At 33.1% G+C, this 13,906-nt stretch overlaps 1 protein-coding gene across 2 annotated transcripts in view; it reads right to left on the bottom strand.

The window, feature by feature from the left end:
* Positions 1–13,906, bottom strand: part of Cert1 (ceramide transporter 1) — a 110,267-nt gene that overhangs the window by 10,625 nt on the left and 85,736 nt on the right. For both annotated transcript variants that reach the window (XM_005328945.5, XM_013360194.4), the window contains 3 exons: positions 6,163–6,258; positions 3,148–3,280; positions 1,106–1,176 (listed from right to left, as the gene is read on the bottom strand). In XM_005328945.5, the coding sequence (XP_005329002.3) occupies positions 1,106–1,176; positions 3,148–3,280; positions 6,163–6,258 (300 nt within the window). The remainder of the gene's footprint in view (positions 1–1,105; positions 1,177–3,147; positions 3,281–6,162; positions 6,259–13,906) is intronic.

The raw sequence follows: 13,906 nt of genomic DNA, 5'->3' as shown, positions 1-13,906 counted from the left end.
GAGTATCTTGGGCAGGTTGTTTCCCAGGTTTAATTATCTTCTGGTAATGAGATTCTTCTGATTCTAAATTATTAGTCATTTATCTTCATTATAAATTATAGGGCAATTAATTGATAATTTAACATTTACGAAATTTTAGATTTCACCATAGACCCCAAAACCTGCATCCTGAAACAGAATCTCCATTATTATTCATTTCTTGAGCAGCTACCAGGTAAAATGAAGTATAGCTCATAATTATTAGATAATCTCAAATAGTCAGACTGGGCTCAGTAAATTCATAAGAAGCCTTATTTTCATATATTCCACTCAATTAAATAACTTAAGAGAACAATGAAGTCCTCACTGAATTGAAAAATGAAGTATTTTGAATCATTTTATTTCTTAGATAACAAACAGTACTGTTTTTGGTGGATACCTCCAAAATGGAATTATTATTTTACATATAATATATCTTACTTGGCAATTTTCAGAAGGCAAATAGCAGAATAAGGTGAAATAAATGTTAATTCAATAATTCTAAATATCTAGAATAGCAGAGGGAGAGATGATATGAAGAAATTATCATCATCAAGAAATTATATGAGAAATCATGCTTCTGTGTTCCCTGGTGTATATTGACCAACCTCTCATTACTCATACTAAGCAACTTTTCCTTCTTTTTCAAATCTACTGGTCTCAACACTGGCTTGTAACATACATTCAGTCCCTTGCATTAACTGCTATCCAAGGAAACTGGGATTCACTTTCATAATTAGTACCTATCATTTATTATCTTTTGAGACTAGATGCTAAAAAAGTATTTAAATGGATTTCAAAGGTTCCTTTCTAGACATAATAAAGAGAAACTAAATACAGAGCTTTAGCAAACATTGTTTCTAGATTACATTTCTGATTCTTGATACACATTTCTGCTCTAAATGAACTGATATACCTTTCAAATATATTGACATTCATGAATTATTAATAATTCATGAATATCAATATATAATGTCTCTGAATCTTTTCTGGCATTTACATTTCTGCCAAATTTTACTTCGGAAAACAAGTATGTCTGAATTTGAATTACACTGGCATCTTTTGGGATGCATGAAGAGATCTTTACCTTGTGCGTTTGATAAATGATGATTGCATTATCAGCTAATGTTTCCACCACATGAAAGTTTTCTATAGTTGCTGAAATTAAGAGAATAATATTAGTAGTGAAGAAATTGTAGTGCCTTTTCTAGAATGTGATCAGTTTGCTTACACAGAAAGTCAATTGCAAATGGACACTATGGAAAAATGAACAAGATCCTGCCCTACCTCAGCTAAATCCAAATGGAAAATAGTCAATATTACTAGTACTACAGATTTGCTTTCATGTTTTAGATGGTGCTGTAAGGTCTGATCACCAGGAAATAAGTCTCATTTTCTACAGCCCAATATCAATCTTCCATAGCAAGAAAGTAATTCTTGGGGCTGGGGTTGTGGTTCAGCGGTAGAGTGCTTGCAAAGCACTTGTGAGGCCCTGGGTTCGATCCTCAGCACAACATAAAAATAAATAAAATAAAGGCATTGTGTCCAACTACAACTAAAAAATAAATATTAAAAAAAGAAAGTAATTCTAGTGAGTACATAACTAAGTTTCAAAAATTCCCTAAATCTCTAACTCCTCCTCCCTAGTTATTGAAGTTAAACTGTTTTGTCTTAGTTTAAGTGACTATATTTGTGAAAGAAGAATGTCAAACTGTCAATGATAAACATCTTGTGATTTTCTTAAGTATCCGTATTCATAAAATTTAATGTCTTAGGGGAACAGATACACACTAAGAATAATTCTAAATATCCACAACAGAATTTATCTAGAATTTACCATAGAAACAAAACCATATGGGAAAGAGTAGTCCATAGCAGAGAAATCTTCAATTTCAGTCCTTGTCAATGCACTAGTTCCATGGCAAATTTATTACAGAACTAGCTCTGTTGATAAGTCACTAGACCAATCTAAATTTTTACTCTATTTGTATGTAAAATATCTACCTACTACGCAAAATTAGTGAGGAAATGAATCAAATGGCATGAAATCTAGGAAACATTCTGAACAGTGAAAAGATTTACTTAAAGTCCTGAATGTTTTCTCTGATATAAGGAGGCTGACTAAAAGTGGGGTAGGGAGGGGGAGCATGGGAGGAATAGATGAATTCTAGATGGGGCAGAGGGGTAGGAGGGACAAGGAGGGGGCAGGGGATTAGCAAGGATAGTGGAATGTGATGGACATCATTATCCAAAGTACATGTATGAAGACACAAATTGGTGTCAACATAGTTTATATAAAACCAGAGATATTAAAAGTTGTGCTATATATGTGTAATATGAATGGTAATGCATTCTGCTCTCATTTATTTAAAAAAATCAATAAAAAAAATAAAAGGTATAAGGGCTGGGGCTGTAGCTCAGTGGCAGAACACTTGCCTAGCATGTGTGAGGCACTGGGTTCGATCCTCAGCATCACATAAAAATTAACAAATAAAATAAAGACATTCTGTCCATACATAACTGCAGAAAAAATTAAAAAATAATAAAAATAAAAATAAGGTATGAGGTTAGGGCTGTGGCTCAGAGGTAGAGTGCTTGCCTAGCATGTGTGAGGCACTGGGTTTGATTTTCAACACCACATATAAATAAATGAATAAAATAAAGGTCCATACACCTAAAAAAAATTAAATTAAAAAAAAAGTAAGGTATAGGGCTTGGGTTATAACTCAGTGGTAGAGCGCTTGGCTAGCACATATGAGGCACTGGGTTCAATCCTTAGCATCACATAAAAAGATAAATAAGATAAAGGTACTGTGTCCACCTACAACTTAAAAAAAAAAAAGTAAGGTCTGAGGCTGGGGATGTAGCTGAGTGATAGAGTGCTTTGCTTTTCATGCATGAGGCCCTGGGTTCAAACCTCAGCACTGCAAATTAGTAAAGTAAGGAATTATTAGTTCTCTAATGATTCTCCAGATATTTTCTACATGATTTTGTAGATGATAGTCATGAGAATGAACATATAATAGTTATATCATAATCTCTATGTTCTACTCTTGAACAGAAAATAAGGTTGAATTTGATTTTAAATTCAAAACAATAATTGGATTAAAATATATTAATGATGCTTACTTTCCCAGTCATTGCGAACATCAACATTCCAGAAGTAATTGCAGACTTCATGTCCTGTAACACCTTTAACTGCATGCGTAGCTTTCAAAGGATCCAGAACAATGCCGTTTTCTTCTACTTCTCTCCTGTAAACCTAAAGAAGGCATATTTAAAAAGCTATTTGAGGGCTGGGGTTGTGGCTCAACGGTATAGCGCTTACCTGGCACATGCAAGGCTCTGGGTTTGATCCTTAGCACCATATAAAAATAAATTTTTTAAAAAAGGTATTTTTTTTAAAAAAGCTGTTTGAAAAACATAAATCAAACTCCTATAGTTTGAAGGCATGCTTTTAAATTTAGCTGTTTTTTTAGATTTTATCTATGAAAATCTATTTATAGAATATATTCTGCTAAAAGGAAAATTTTCAAATTAACAGACAATAAAAATATTTAAAATGACAAATCCACGGTAAACTTCAACTATGTATATATAATGAATAATCTAATTACTATGAGTTAAAATAAATATATTAATTTAAATTAGACATTATTTACCAAACATTCTCAGAGATTATTTCATGTTGTCAAATAGGGTTAGATGAATAAAATATACTTAAAGACACTATTTTAAGGCTGCTTTATTCAATGCTATATCCCTAGGATCTAGAATACTATCAGAAACACAGTAGAGGTGGGCACAGTGGTGCACACATATAATCCCAACTACTTTGGGAGGTTGAGGCAGGAGAATCACAAGGTTGAGGTTAGCCTGGACAATTTAGTGAGACCTTGTTTCAAGAAACAAGTAAACAACAACAACAAAAAAGGGCTGGGATTGTAACTCAGTGGTAGAGCATCTGTTCCTAGGTTCAATCCCTAGTACCACCCCATAAAAGAAAAAAGAAAAAAAAAACAGTAGAAACTCATTTATTAAATCAAACAATGAAAGTTAAAATGGCAAAAAGAACAGATTTATCTTGTTTTAAATACTGAGGCTGTTTACCTTAAGTGCTCAGTAAAATTAATTATAGTTTGTTACTTTAAAGAACTCTAATAATTCTTTCAAGAAATGAAGAAACATGGGGAGAACCAGCTCTAAATGTAAGGAATGCTCATGGGGCCAGAACACTGTTAGGCATTTCACATAGCTTTCTCTTTAACAATCTCTCTTGCCAAACTACCTTTCCCCAAATGCTTATTTATTCACTTTATTGAGAATACTATTTTCCCAGTTACCCAAACTGAAAACTCACTTTTAATTTCTCCTTTCACAATTTATATAGCTATTACGCTTTTTACTACTCTTCCAACAGCTTGACTTTTCTACTGTTGCTTAAGTATTTTGGGTGAGCTTTCATCACCTTGTGCCTCTTATTAAGTGGTCTTCTCGGTCCCTAGTTTCTTCCCTACTTGCTTCATCTTCCTAAAATGACACTCTGCAATGCAGTGGCTAACCTACTGCTATTCCCCTTTGTGCGCTACTTTATGCTTTCCACAATCTACCCCCAAATTTCCTCTAATGTTATAAGCTTGTAGGGAGACTTATTCACTACTACTCATTCCAGGTGGAGGGACTTCATGGAGACATCACTCTTAAGGCAGGAATAGTGACTTATTTGAATGGTGAGTACAGAGGGAAGAAAAAGGTAGGCTTGGTTCAAACCCTTTTTCTGCAGAGAACATGCATTCTAGTGTGATTTTGGGGCCTGATTCTTGGGGAAAGAGCTGTGATTGTCCAGCAATGTTAGGAGCATTATGTTTAATTCTGCAGTAACCTTAGGAAAACTTTGTGGTATTGATCTAAAGCCATTTTCTACAGTCAAGTTATCAGAATTATAACTAATATTCTGTTATCTCACTAGTCTGTCTCCTCAAGCACCCAGAGGTGCTTAACCACTGAATGATATCTCTGGCTCTTTTTATTTTTTACTTTGTGACAGGGTCTCACTGTTGTTAAGGACCTCACAAAGTTGCTGAGGCTAGCTTTGAACTTGTGAGCCTCCTACCTCAGTCTCCCGAGTTGCTGGGATTACAAGTATGAGCCTTCTCTTACTTCTTAATTATTTCTTCATTTCCCTACCTACCATGCGGAGAGGAAGCCTCAGCATTAATACTGTATCTCACTTGCTAGAATAATTTTTGTTGCCATAGTCTATAAAAATATTATAAATATAAAATTTGCTTAAGTTTTTCCTCCTACAATTTTTTGTCTACAATGTCCTCTCCTTACATTTGTTACAACCTTATTTTTATCTATTTCCAGATGCAATTCAAATGTTTCTTATTATAAAACAATTGAGTTCTTTCAAATTACAGAGCTTTTTTCTACACCAATCACATGCATTCTTTACTCAATACATTATCAGATGGAGCCAAGTAATAGTATCTTTTAAATGTCAATATCCTCTTTCTCAACTAAAATTTTAGTGTAGCGGCAGTGTGATTAATATTTGTCTATCAGTATGAGATAGTTCCAAATTCAATGCTGTTTTTGCTTCTCAAGTCTATCTCTGTGTCTTGTTCTACTTCTTGCTCTTATTCTCTCTTAGGTTTAGGGATATGAATGAGTAGTTTACCAGTGTCCCCCCTTCACCAAAATAAATAAATAAGTAAATAAAATAAAAAAACAAAAAACAAGGGGAAAGAAAATAAATGACACTTGAACATAATATTCAGTACTTAAAATATAAGAAAAAAAAAAGAATACCAGAGGGCCATCAAGTAATTGTGGTCTGTTTATATCTGAACAGCCAAATTTTATTTTCTCCATGACCTAGGCAAAATTTGTTTTCCCTATGGCCTACGCAAAATAGAATGGTTTGGTCACAGATTTATACTATGATCATAAAGAAATTATAAAAATAAAACCAGAGAAACAAAAAGACATTTTATTTCTCAATATCTGGTACTTCCTTAATTTATGTAATAATATTTTAAAGTAATCATAAAATGCTATCTTTATTTATATCAATAGTAATGATAACATTGCTGAAACAGATCTATACTGAACAATGTATAACTTTTCAGTGGAAATTACCTTCATTTCTCCTTCTTCTACAACCAACTGCCAATTGGCATCTCCACCTACATCTTGTAATGAATAAGTCATATGGTTCTGCACCATCTCTTCAACCTTGAAAAGAAAAATAAAGCCATGAGAAGGAACATATAATAGTTATGTCATAATCTCTAAACCAGAATGGTATTCAGTTTACTGCAATTTAGAAATGGTACTCTAAGACAGCTGAGGTTAGTTTAGTGGGTTTTACACAGTGTTGAAGAGTTTAGTCCACATTCCAGATATCCAGATTAATGATAGAAGGGAGAAATGCAGGGAAAGAAGATGCTTCACTCAAGTAACCAGATTGGCCTAATGTGTGTCTAGTGATTGAAATAAGCATTTCTTTCCTGGAAAAATAAAATATTGTACACTTCACTATCAAATACAGAGTGATGTCTTAAAAACATCAAATCATGGAATTAAGGTAAAAGAAGCATAAAGAAATCATCTAGTTCATTATTACTATATTGAAGATAATAGAGAAATCAGATAGCTTATGTCAAAGGTTTCCCTACAAAAAAGGGGAAAACTTTCTTTATTTCACCAATATACCTGTTTTTATCATAAATATAAACCAACTTAAAAATAAACAAATTTCCTTTTTCGTGATCCCAATTTCACTGTTCTGAATTCTTTTAGGGACAAATTAGCTTTTAGTTTATTGTTTCAAAGTGTCTAACTTTCTTTTTTCTTTTTCTTTGTGTGTGTTTGCTCGCACACACATGCATGTGCTCTGGGGATTGAACCAGAGGTTCACATTTGCTAGGCAAGTGTTCTACTATTGACTGGCCTGTCCCAGTACCACTAAATTTCTTTTACTGAAATTTAAATGCAACTTTGGTTTTTAATGATCACATATTACCCTTTCGCATCTCAAGCAAAGAAAAGGTGAATGTATAGTTCACGATCCCAGAATCCTTAATTATATTTAGAGCTAAGATTTCACAAAAGTGTTTTTTTGCAGTCTCTCAGTTTGAATTTTGTTTGTTTGTTTTTTTGGTATTGAGGGTTGAACCCATGGGCCCTTTACCACTGAGCTACATCCCCAATGCTTTTTTAAAATTTTTATTTTGAGAACACTGTCTTGCTAAGTTGCTAAGGATTTTGCTAAATTCCTGAGTCTGACCTCAAACTTGTGATCCTCCTGTCTCCACCTTCCAAATTGCTTGGGATTACAAGTGTACTTTAATGTGCCCAACCTAAAATGCTTTTAAACAGAACTTAAGTGATAAAAAAGATTGTGCCAGCAAAATAATTTTATGCAATAAATACATTAAAGAAAGAAAATAGTTAAAAATATGTACATTATACTTTTATTTAAAAATTTATTTCTAAGTTTAACTAATTTCCCATAAAGTCTATTGCATTCATTAGGGATAAAAAAAATAAGAGTTAGATTTAAAATATTTTAAAATAGATTGATGGTTTTGAGTCAGACAATTTAAAAATTATTAACCCCACTATATCGTTTTTTGTGTACTAAGAATGTTATCAATATGTTATAGTGATGTGCACTTCTTCTGCATCATGATTTCTAGATTTCAGAATGCACTTTTTTTTCAGGGTGGGGTGGGGGAGGTACCAGGGATTGAACTCAAGGGTTCTTGACCACTGAGCCACAACCACAGCCCTATTTTGTATTTTGTTTAGAGACAGGGTCTCACTGAGTTGCTTAGCACCTCACTTTTGCTGAAGCTGGCTTTGAACTCCTGGTCCTCCTGCTTCAGCCACCCAAGACTCTGGGATTATAGGTGTGAGCCATGGCGCCTGGCCAGAATGCACTTTTGATTACTATAAGTTGGTTTGCTTTTAAGTGTATCCTGATTTGGCAATCATCATACAAATCATACACACATCATTCTGACAAAAATGTTAACGTTGAGATTCTATATTCTGCTTTTGGTACTAAAATTTTATTTCTTTATTTTTAATTCTTAAGACACTGTGATGCTGGGTTTCAGATTCGAGAGAAACTTAAAAATTTAAACATACATTCTATAATTTTACAAAGCTTCATTATAAAACATAATTTCAGGTGTTACTTAAGAGAAATCTGTTTCTTTATAAGAACTTTGAATTCTGCTTTGAGAAGAGGCAAGGATGACTAAGGCAAGATTCTAAGTTATATATAAAATGTATCTGATTTCTAAAAGAGGAAGAATAAGAACAGTTGCTCTTACTACCCACAGTAGTGTTGCCTTAATTCATCTGTCTGTCACATTGAGATCTGAAGAAATTTTTACCTTGTGTACATCCCAAAAATCTTAAAAATCTTTATATTTGAACATACAGGAGAGAAACTAAAAGTTAAGAATACCTGTGTTTATTATGAGGTAGATTAGAGGCAGAAAGAAATGCTTCCAAAGAAAAACCCTACTTAAAATGGGTAACTTGTGAGGGAAGAATATGAAGAAGAGGATTTTTTTATCCTGTTAAAATAAAGAGAGTTTTGTTTAAATATCTTTTTAGTTCCATGTAGCTTTTTTTTTTTTCTGAAAACTCTGTAAGTAATTTTGGTTTTTTTGGGAAATTATTCCTGAATTAGGTATTTTACACACACACACACACACACACACTTGTAGATGGACAAAATACCTTTATTTTATTTATTTTCATGTGTGCTGAGGACCAAACCCAGTGCCTCACATGTGCTAGGCAAGCGTTCTACCACTGAACAACAACCCCAGACCCTGAATTAAATATTTTAAACGTCTGTGAAACTAGATGTATTTCATTTTTGTTTTGGCCCAAGTAAACCAGAGTTCATAAATATAAATCAATAGGAGATAGCACAAGTTAAAATAATGCACAGAAAGCACATTTAACATTCTTTCTAGATAGATTATAAAGGATATTCCTATAACAATTACCACTACCATCCATAGAAAAACTGTTTTAATTTCCTTCACTTACGAGGGCTTAAAAAACTACAACAAAGAAACATGATATATTCATTACCATGCTTCCAGAAAATTAAACTAAAGAACTAAAATACTATGGCAACCTCTACAAAGCTTTCTTCATAGAATTACGCTAACTTCCTTAAGGCAATAAATAAGAAGATAAGTGAAACAGGTAAAATCTCACTAAAATAGATTTATATTCACTGCATGAAATATGAAATAACCAAGTTGACTACAGAGGCAGTGATGTGGGCACCTGTAATCGCACTTGATCTTTCACAGATTTAATCTAATGATTTGATCAGTTTACTGTATAGTCATGACTCTGTCAAAAGGATGTGGGAAACAAGGAACCATTAAATTTAATGACAGAAATAAACAGTAGCCAGCTGGTGGCATTCACCTATAATCCTAGCTACTCAAGAGGCTGAAGCAGTAAGATTACAAGTTCAAGACTGCAACTTGACAATACTCTGTTTCAAAATAAAAAAGGGCTGGGAGCTGGGCATGGTAGTGCATGCCTGTAAATCTCAGCAACTTGAGAGACTGAGCAGGAGGATTACAAATTCAGAGCCAGCCTCAGCAAATTAGCAAGGGCTTAAGGAACTTAGTGAGACCCCCATCTGAAAATAAAAATTAAAAAGGACTGGGAGGACTGGGTTGTAGCTCAGTGATAAAGTACTTGCCTTGCATGTGTAAGGCATAGCACCACATAAAAATACATACATAAATAAAATAAAGGTGTTGTGTCCATCTACAAGTAAAAATATTTTAGAAAAAGAGTGTGGGAGGGTGCTAGGGATGTACAGCTCAGTGGTAGAGCACTTGCCTAGCATGTTGCTAGGCCCTGGGTTCAATCTCCAGTTCTATAAGAAAAACAACAGAAAGTCAAATGTACCGATTTATTAGGGTCAAATTTAATATTCCAGGAACTACTGTTACCAGTATTACCTGCTAGCATTTTAAAAAACACAAAAAGATTGGATCAAAATCATTGAAGCAGATGAACAGTATTCCAAAGTTTTAATTAGGCGAAGCATAATTTTAGAAATCATGCCCTTGATTTTTATGGATCTACAGTTGAAAATGAGCCCACATATGTAGTATCTTCATACCAATAAACTATGAAAAAAAGGATACAAAACACATTTGAGATAAAGGGTCATTACTCAATTTTAACCTTTTCTACCATTTTGGATTCAAATTACTTAGTCTGATGCCATTTTGAAGCTACTAAACTGGATTTTTCTAACACTATTAAAACAAATCTGAAAAGAATATTGCCCTTTGATGGTGCAAACAAAAGTCTAGAAGGACTCCAAAAACAGCTGAGATCTCCTTCTCTTAGCCATGTGAAAGAAATACAATTTTGCTTATTGTTAACACAGTCACAAAACCATAGAGTGGCTTGTTAGAAAAATTTATTAATGACAAATCAATAGTGAACTGTTAACCTGAATTAAAAATGGCCAACAGCATAAATAGTGAATTCACTGAAGAAATTCAAACAGCTAAAAATGAGAAATGTCTCCTGTAGTATATCAACTGGCAAAAATTATCTAAATTATACCAAACAGTGTCAGCACAGTCAAAGAATTATACCATTCACTGAAGAAATTCAACAGCTAAAAATGAGAAATGTCACCTGTAGTATATCAATTGGCAAAAATTATCTAAATTATACCATTCAGTGTCAGCACAGTCAAAGAAAGGTTTGGGAATGTAAGCTAGTTCAACTTTCCTAATTAACAGCTTGGCAATAAGAATAAAAATAACTTAGAAATGTTCTGTCCCAGCAATTACATTTCTAGCAATATATTCTAAGGAAATAATTGGGTAAGTGTGTGAAGATGTAAAAAGATACTGCCTGTGCTGTATAACAAAGAAAAAATAAAGAAAATAAAAACCTACATATTCATATTAAGTGAGTAGGTTAATCTAGCATGCATCATATCAATAAATATATAGAGATATGGACCTATATTTATTGGAGGGAAAATGAATCTGAAAGCTAAAAAGTTATAAAACAATCTAGGTATAATTATTTATTTTGATAGGAAAAAAGATAATTATTAAGATGTGTTTATTTATTACCATATATGTTTTTATTTTATTTTTTGTGCTAGGGATTGATCTCAGGGCCTCCTCCACATGGTAGGCAGATGCTTACCACTGAACTCTATCCACAGCTCTTTTAAAATTTTGAGACAATGTCTCACTAAGTTGCCCAGACTGGCCTTCAACTTGAGATCCTCCTACTTTAGTCTCCCAAGTAGCAGGGATCACAGGCGTGTATCACTGTGTCTGGCCCTGTCTTTTCATTTTTATATGATAAATACAAGAATATTAGAAGTAATTAATTATTCTACTTTTTATCTATATAAATTAAGATATATTATTCATATAATAAACAAAGGGAAGGGTGAAATAATTATCCAACAATAATGTGTTGTTATTAACAGAGTGGGAAAGGGCTATTTTACATAGAGCCATTTTTTTTTTTTTTGCAATGGTCACACCACACATTAACCTACAGACAAATTCATATCCTTTTGATTTCTTTCTTTTTCAGTAGATGATTTTTCCCTACTGATTCATGAGGAAACATCTTAAATGTTAACTGTGTTAAGCAAATAAATATGACCAAATAAATAAGTTTATAAATAAGTCCTTTCTTCCTTCTGAAGAAGTTTGTGCTTCTTTCCAGTTTGTGCTACAGTCATAATTTCAAAAAACTTGCAGTTCTTTATAATTTCAATTTCTCAGATTGAAGCAAATCCATTCCTTACATCTGCTCATAAGAAAGAGTCATATGTTGATCAAGCAAATACTCTTATTTTATTTGAAGCTATTTTCAAGGCATCTTTTAGATCTTTGTTTCATTATCCGACAAAATCAGGCCTATGAATATAATTTCAACAAGAACAAGATAGCCATGAGCTAATACTTATGTAGATAGCATAACCAAATTACAGAGGTTTGGAAGACTTCTGTATGGGAATTGATACCAATGATTAAAAAAACTATATGTGATATCTATATGAATATTCTGGATTTTAAAAGATGTTAGAGTAAATATGACTTCATTGAGGTATTATGTTTACTATTTGGCAATTTTTGTGTGCGTGTGCCAGAGAATGAACCCAAGGTTGATATATGCTAGGCAAGTATTCTAACACTTTCCAAATTACTGAAAGTGATAGCAAAGCTCTGTATACCTATAATCCCAGAGATTAGAGAGACTAGCAGGAGAATTCTAAGTCTAAAGCCAGTCTGGGCAACTTAGCAAGACCCTGTCTCAAAAAAAAAAGGGGCGGGTGGCTGGGGATGTAGCTCAGTGGTAAAGTACCCCTTGATTCAATCAACAATATGGGGGTTAGGGGGTGATGACAAACTTTGAATTCATTTTTTTAAAAAATTATATATAACAACGAAATGCATTTTATAATTCTTATTTACATATAGAGCACAATTTTTCATATCTGTGGTTGTATACAAAGTATATTCACACCAATTTGTGTCTTCATACATGTACTTTGAATACTAATGTCCATCACATTCCACCATCATTTCTAACCCCATGCCTCCTCCCTTCCCCTCCAACCCTTCTGCTCTATCTAGTGTTCGTCTATTCCTCTCATGCTCCCTCTCCCTATCCCACTATGAATCAGCCTCCTTATATCAAAGAAAACACTCGGCATTTGGTTATTTGGGATGGACTAACTTCACTTAGCATATGTTCTCTAACTCCATCTATTTACTTGCAAATGCCATGATTTTATTCTCTTTTATTGCTGAGTAATGAATTCATTTTTAAACTAATTATCAAAATATTACAAAATGAAGAATGTGGGTACCTCAATTATTTTAAGGAATGTGGAGTTAGTGTATATTATTATATATAATGCAACACAATATAACGTAACATGCTTCTAATGTTAATAAATACCTTAGAGCTTCTTAATTTTCTTAATTTGTAAGTCTCTTCAGGATGTGAAAACTGTAAAATGTACAAACTCAATTTAGTTGCTAGTGTAATTTCACATTGTGTTAGAAATGGAAGAGTGTCCGAGATAACACTTTCTAGGTTAATGTAAACTCTAGGTCTATATCTGATGCTGTATTCTCATTCATATTTTTTCTCTCTCACTGTGGTACTGGGGATCAAGCCCAGGGGAGCTCTAACTCTGAGTTACATTCCCAGCCCTTTTAAAAACGCTGTATTTTTGAGACAGCCTAAGTTGCTGAGGCTGGCCTCAAACTTGAGATTCTCCTGCCTTAGTCTTTAAGTCACTGAGATTATGGGTGTGTGCCAGTATACTCAACTCAATGCTGTATTCTCAAGTGTGATTATACAGAATCAATTTGCTAGATCCTTTGATAACGCGAAAATAAGAGTGCAATTTCTCCTGAAATAAGCAATCTTATCAACTTGGAATTCTTTATATTCTAAAGGCACTGTTGAATATGAGATGCAGTCTAATCAACAGTGCAGAGCCCAAGTATGCTAATGGAAACAAATGCTTTTAACAAGAACAATAAATACTTGAAGTCATGAACATTATTTTCTTTATTTTTACTCTTTTGGCATATAAGAGTGCAAAATAATCAAATACTGAAATGAGACCTGATCAATTCTAAGCACCACATATTAAGAAAAAAATTTATAAGCAAAATTAATTTTTCTCAATTCTAAGCACCACATATTAAGAAAAAAATTTATAAGCAAAATTAATTTTTCTCAATTTATATACCAAGTTACATAAAAAGTTCCAGAAGAACTACACCAAAGAAGTTACAACTAAAGTAAGAGCTAT

Source organism: Ictidomys tridecemlineatus, chromosome 1, assembly GCF_052094955.1.
Source record: "Ictidomys tridecemlineatus isolate mIctTri1 chromosome 1, mIctTri1.hap1, whole genome shotgun sequence".
NCBI lineage: Eukaryota > Metazoa > Chordata > Mammalia > Rodentia > Sciuridae > Ictidomys > Ictidomys tridecemlineatus.
The sequence above is the reverse complement of the archived record's forward strand: the minus strand, read 5'-3'. Positions and strand labels throughout refer to the sequence as shown.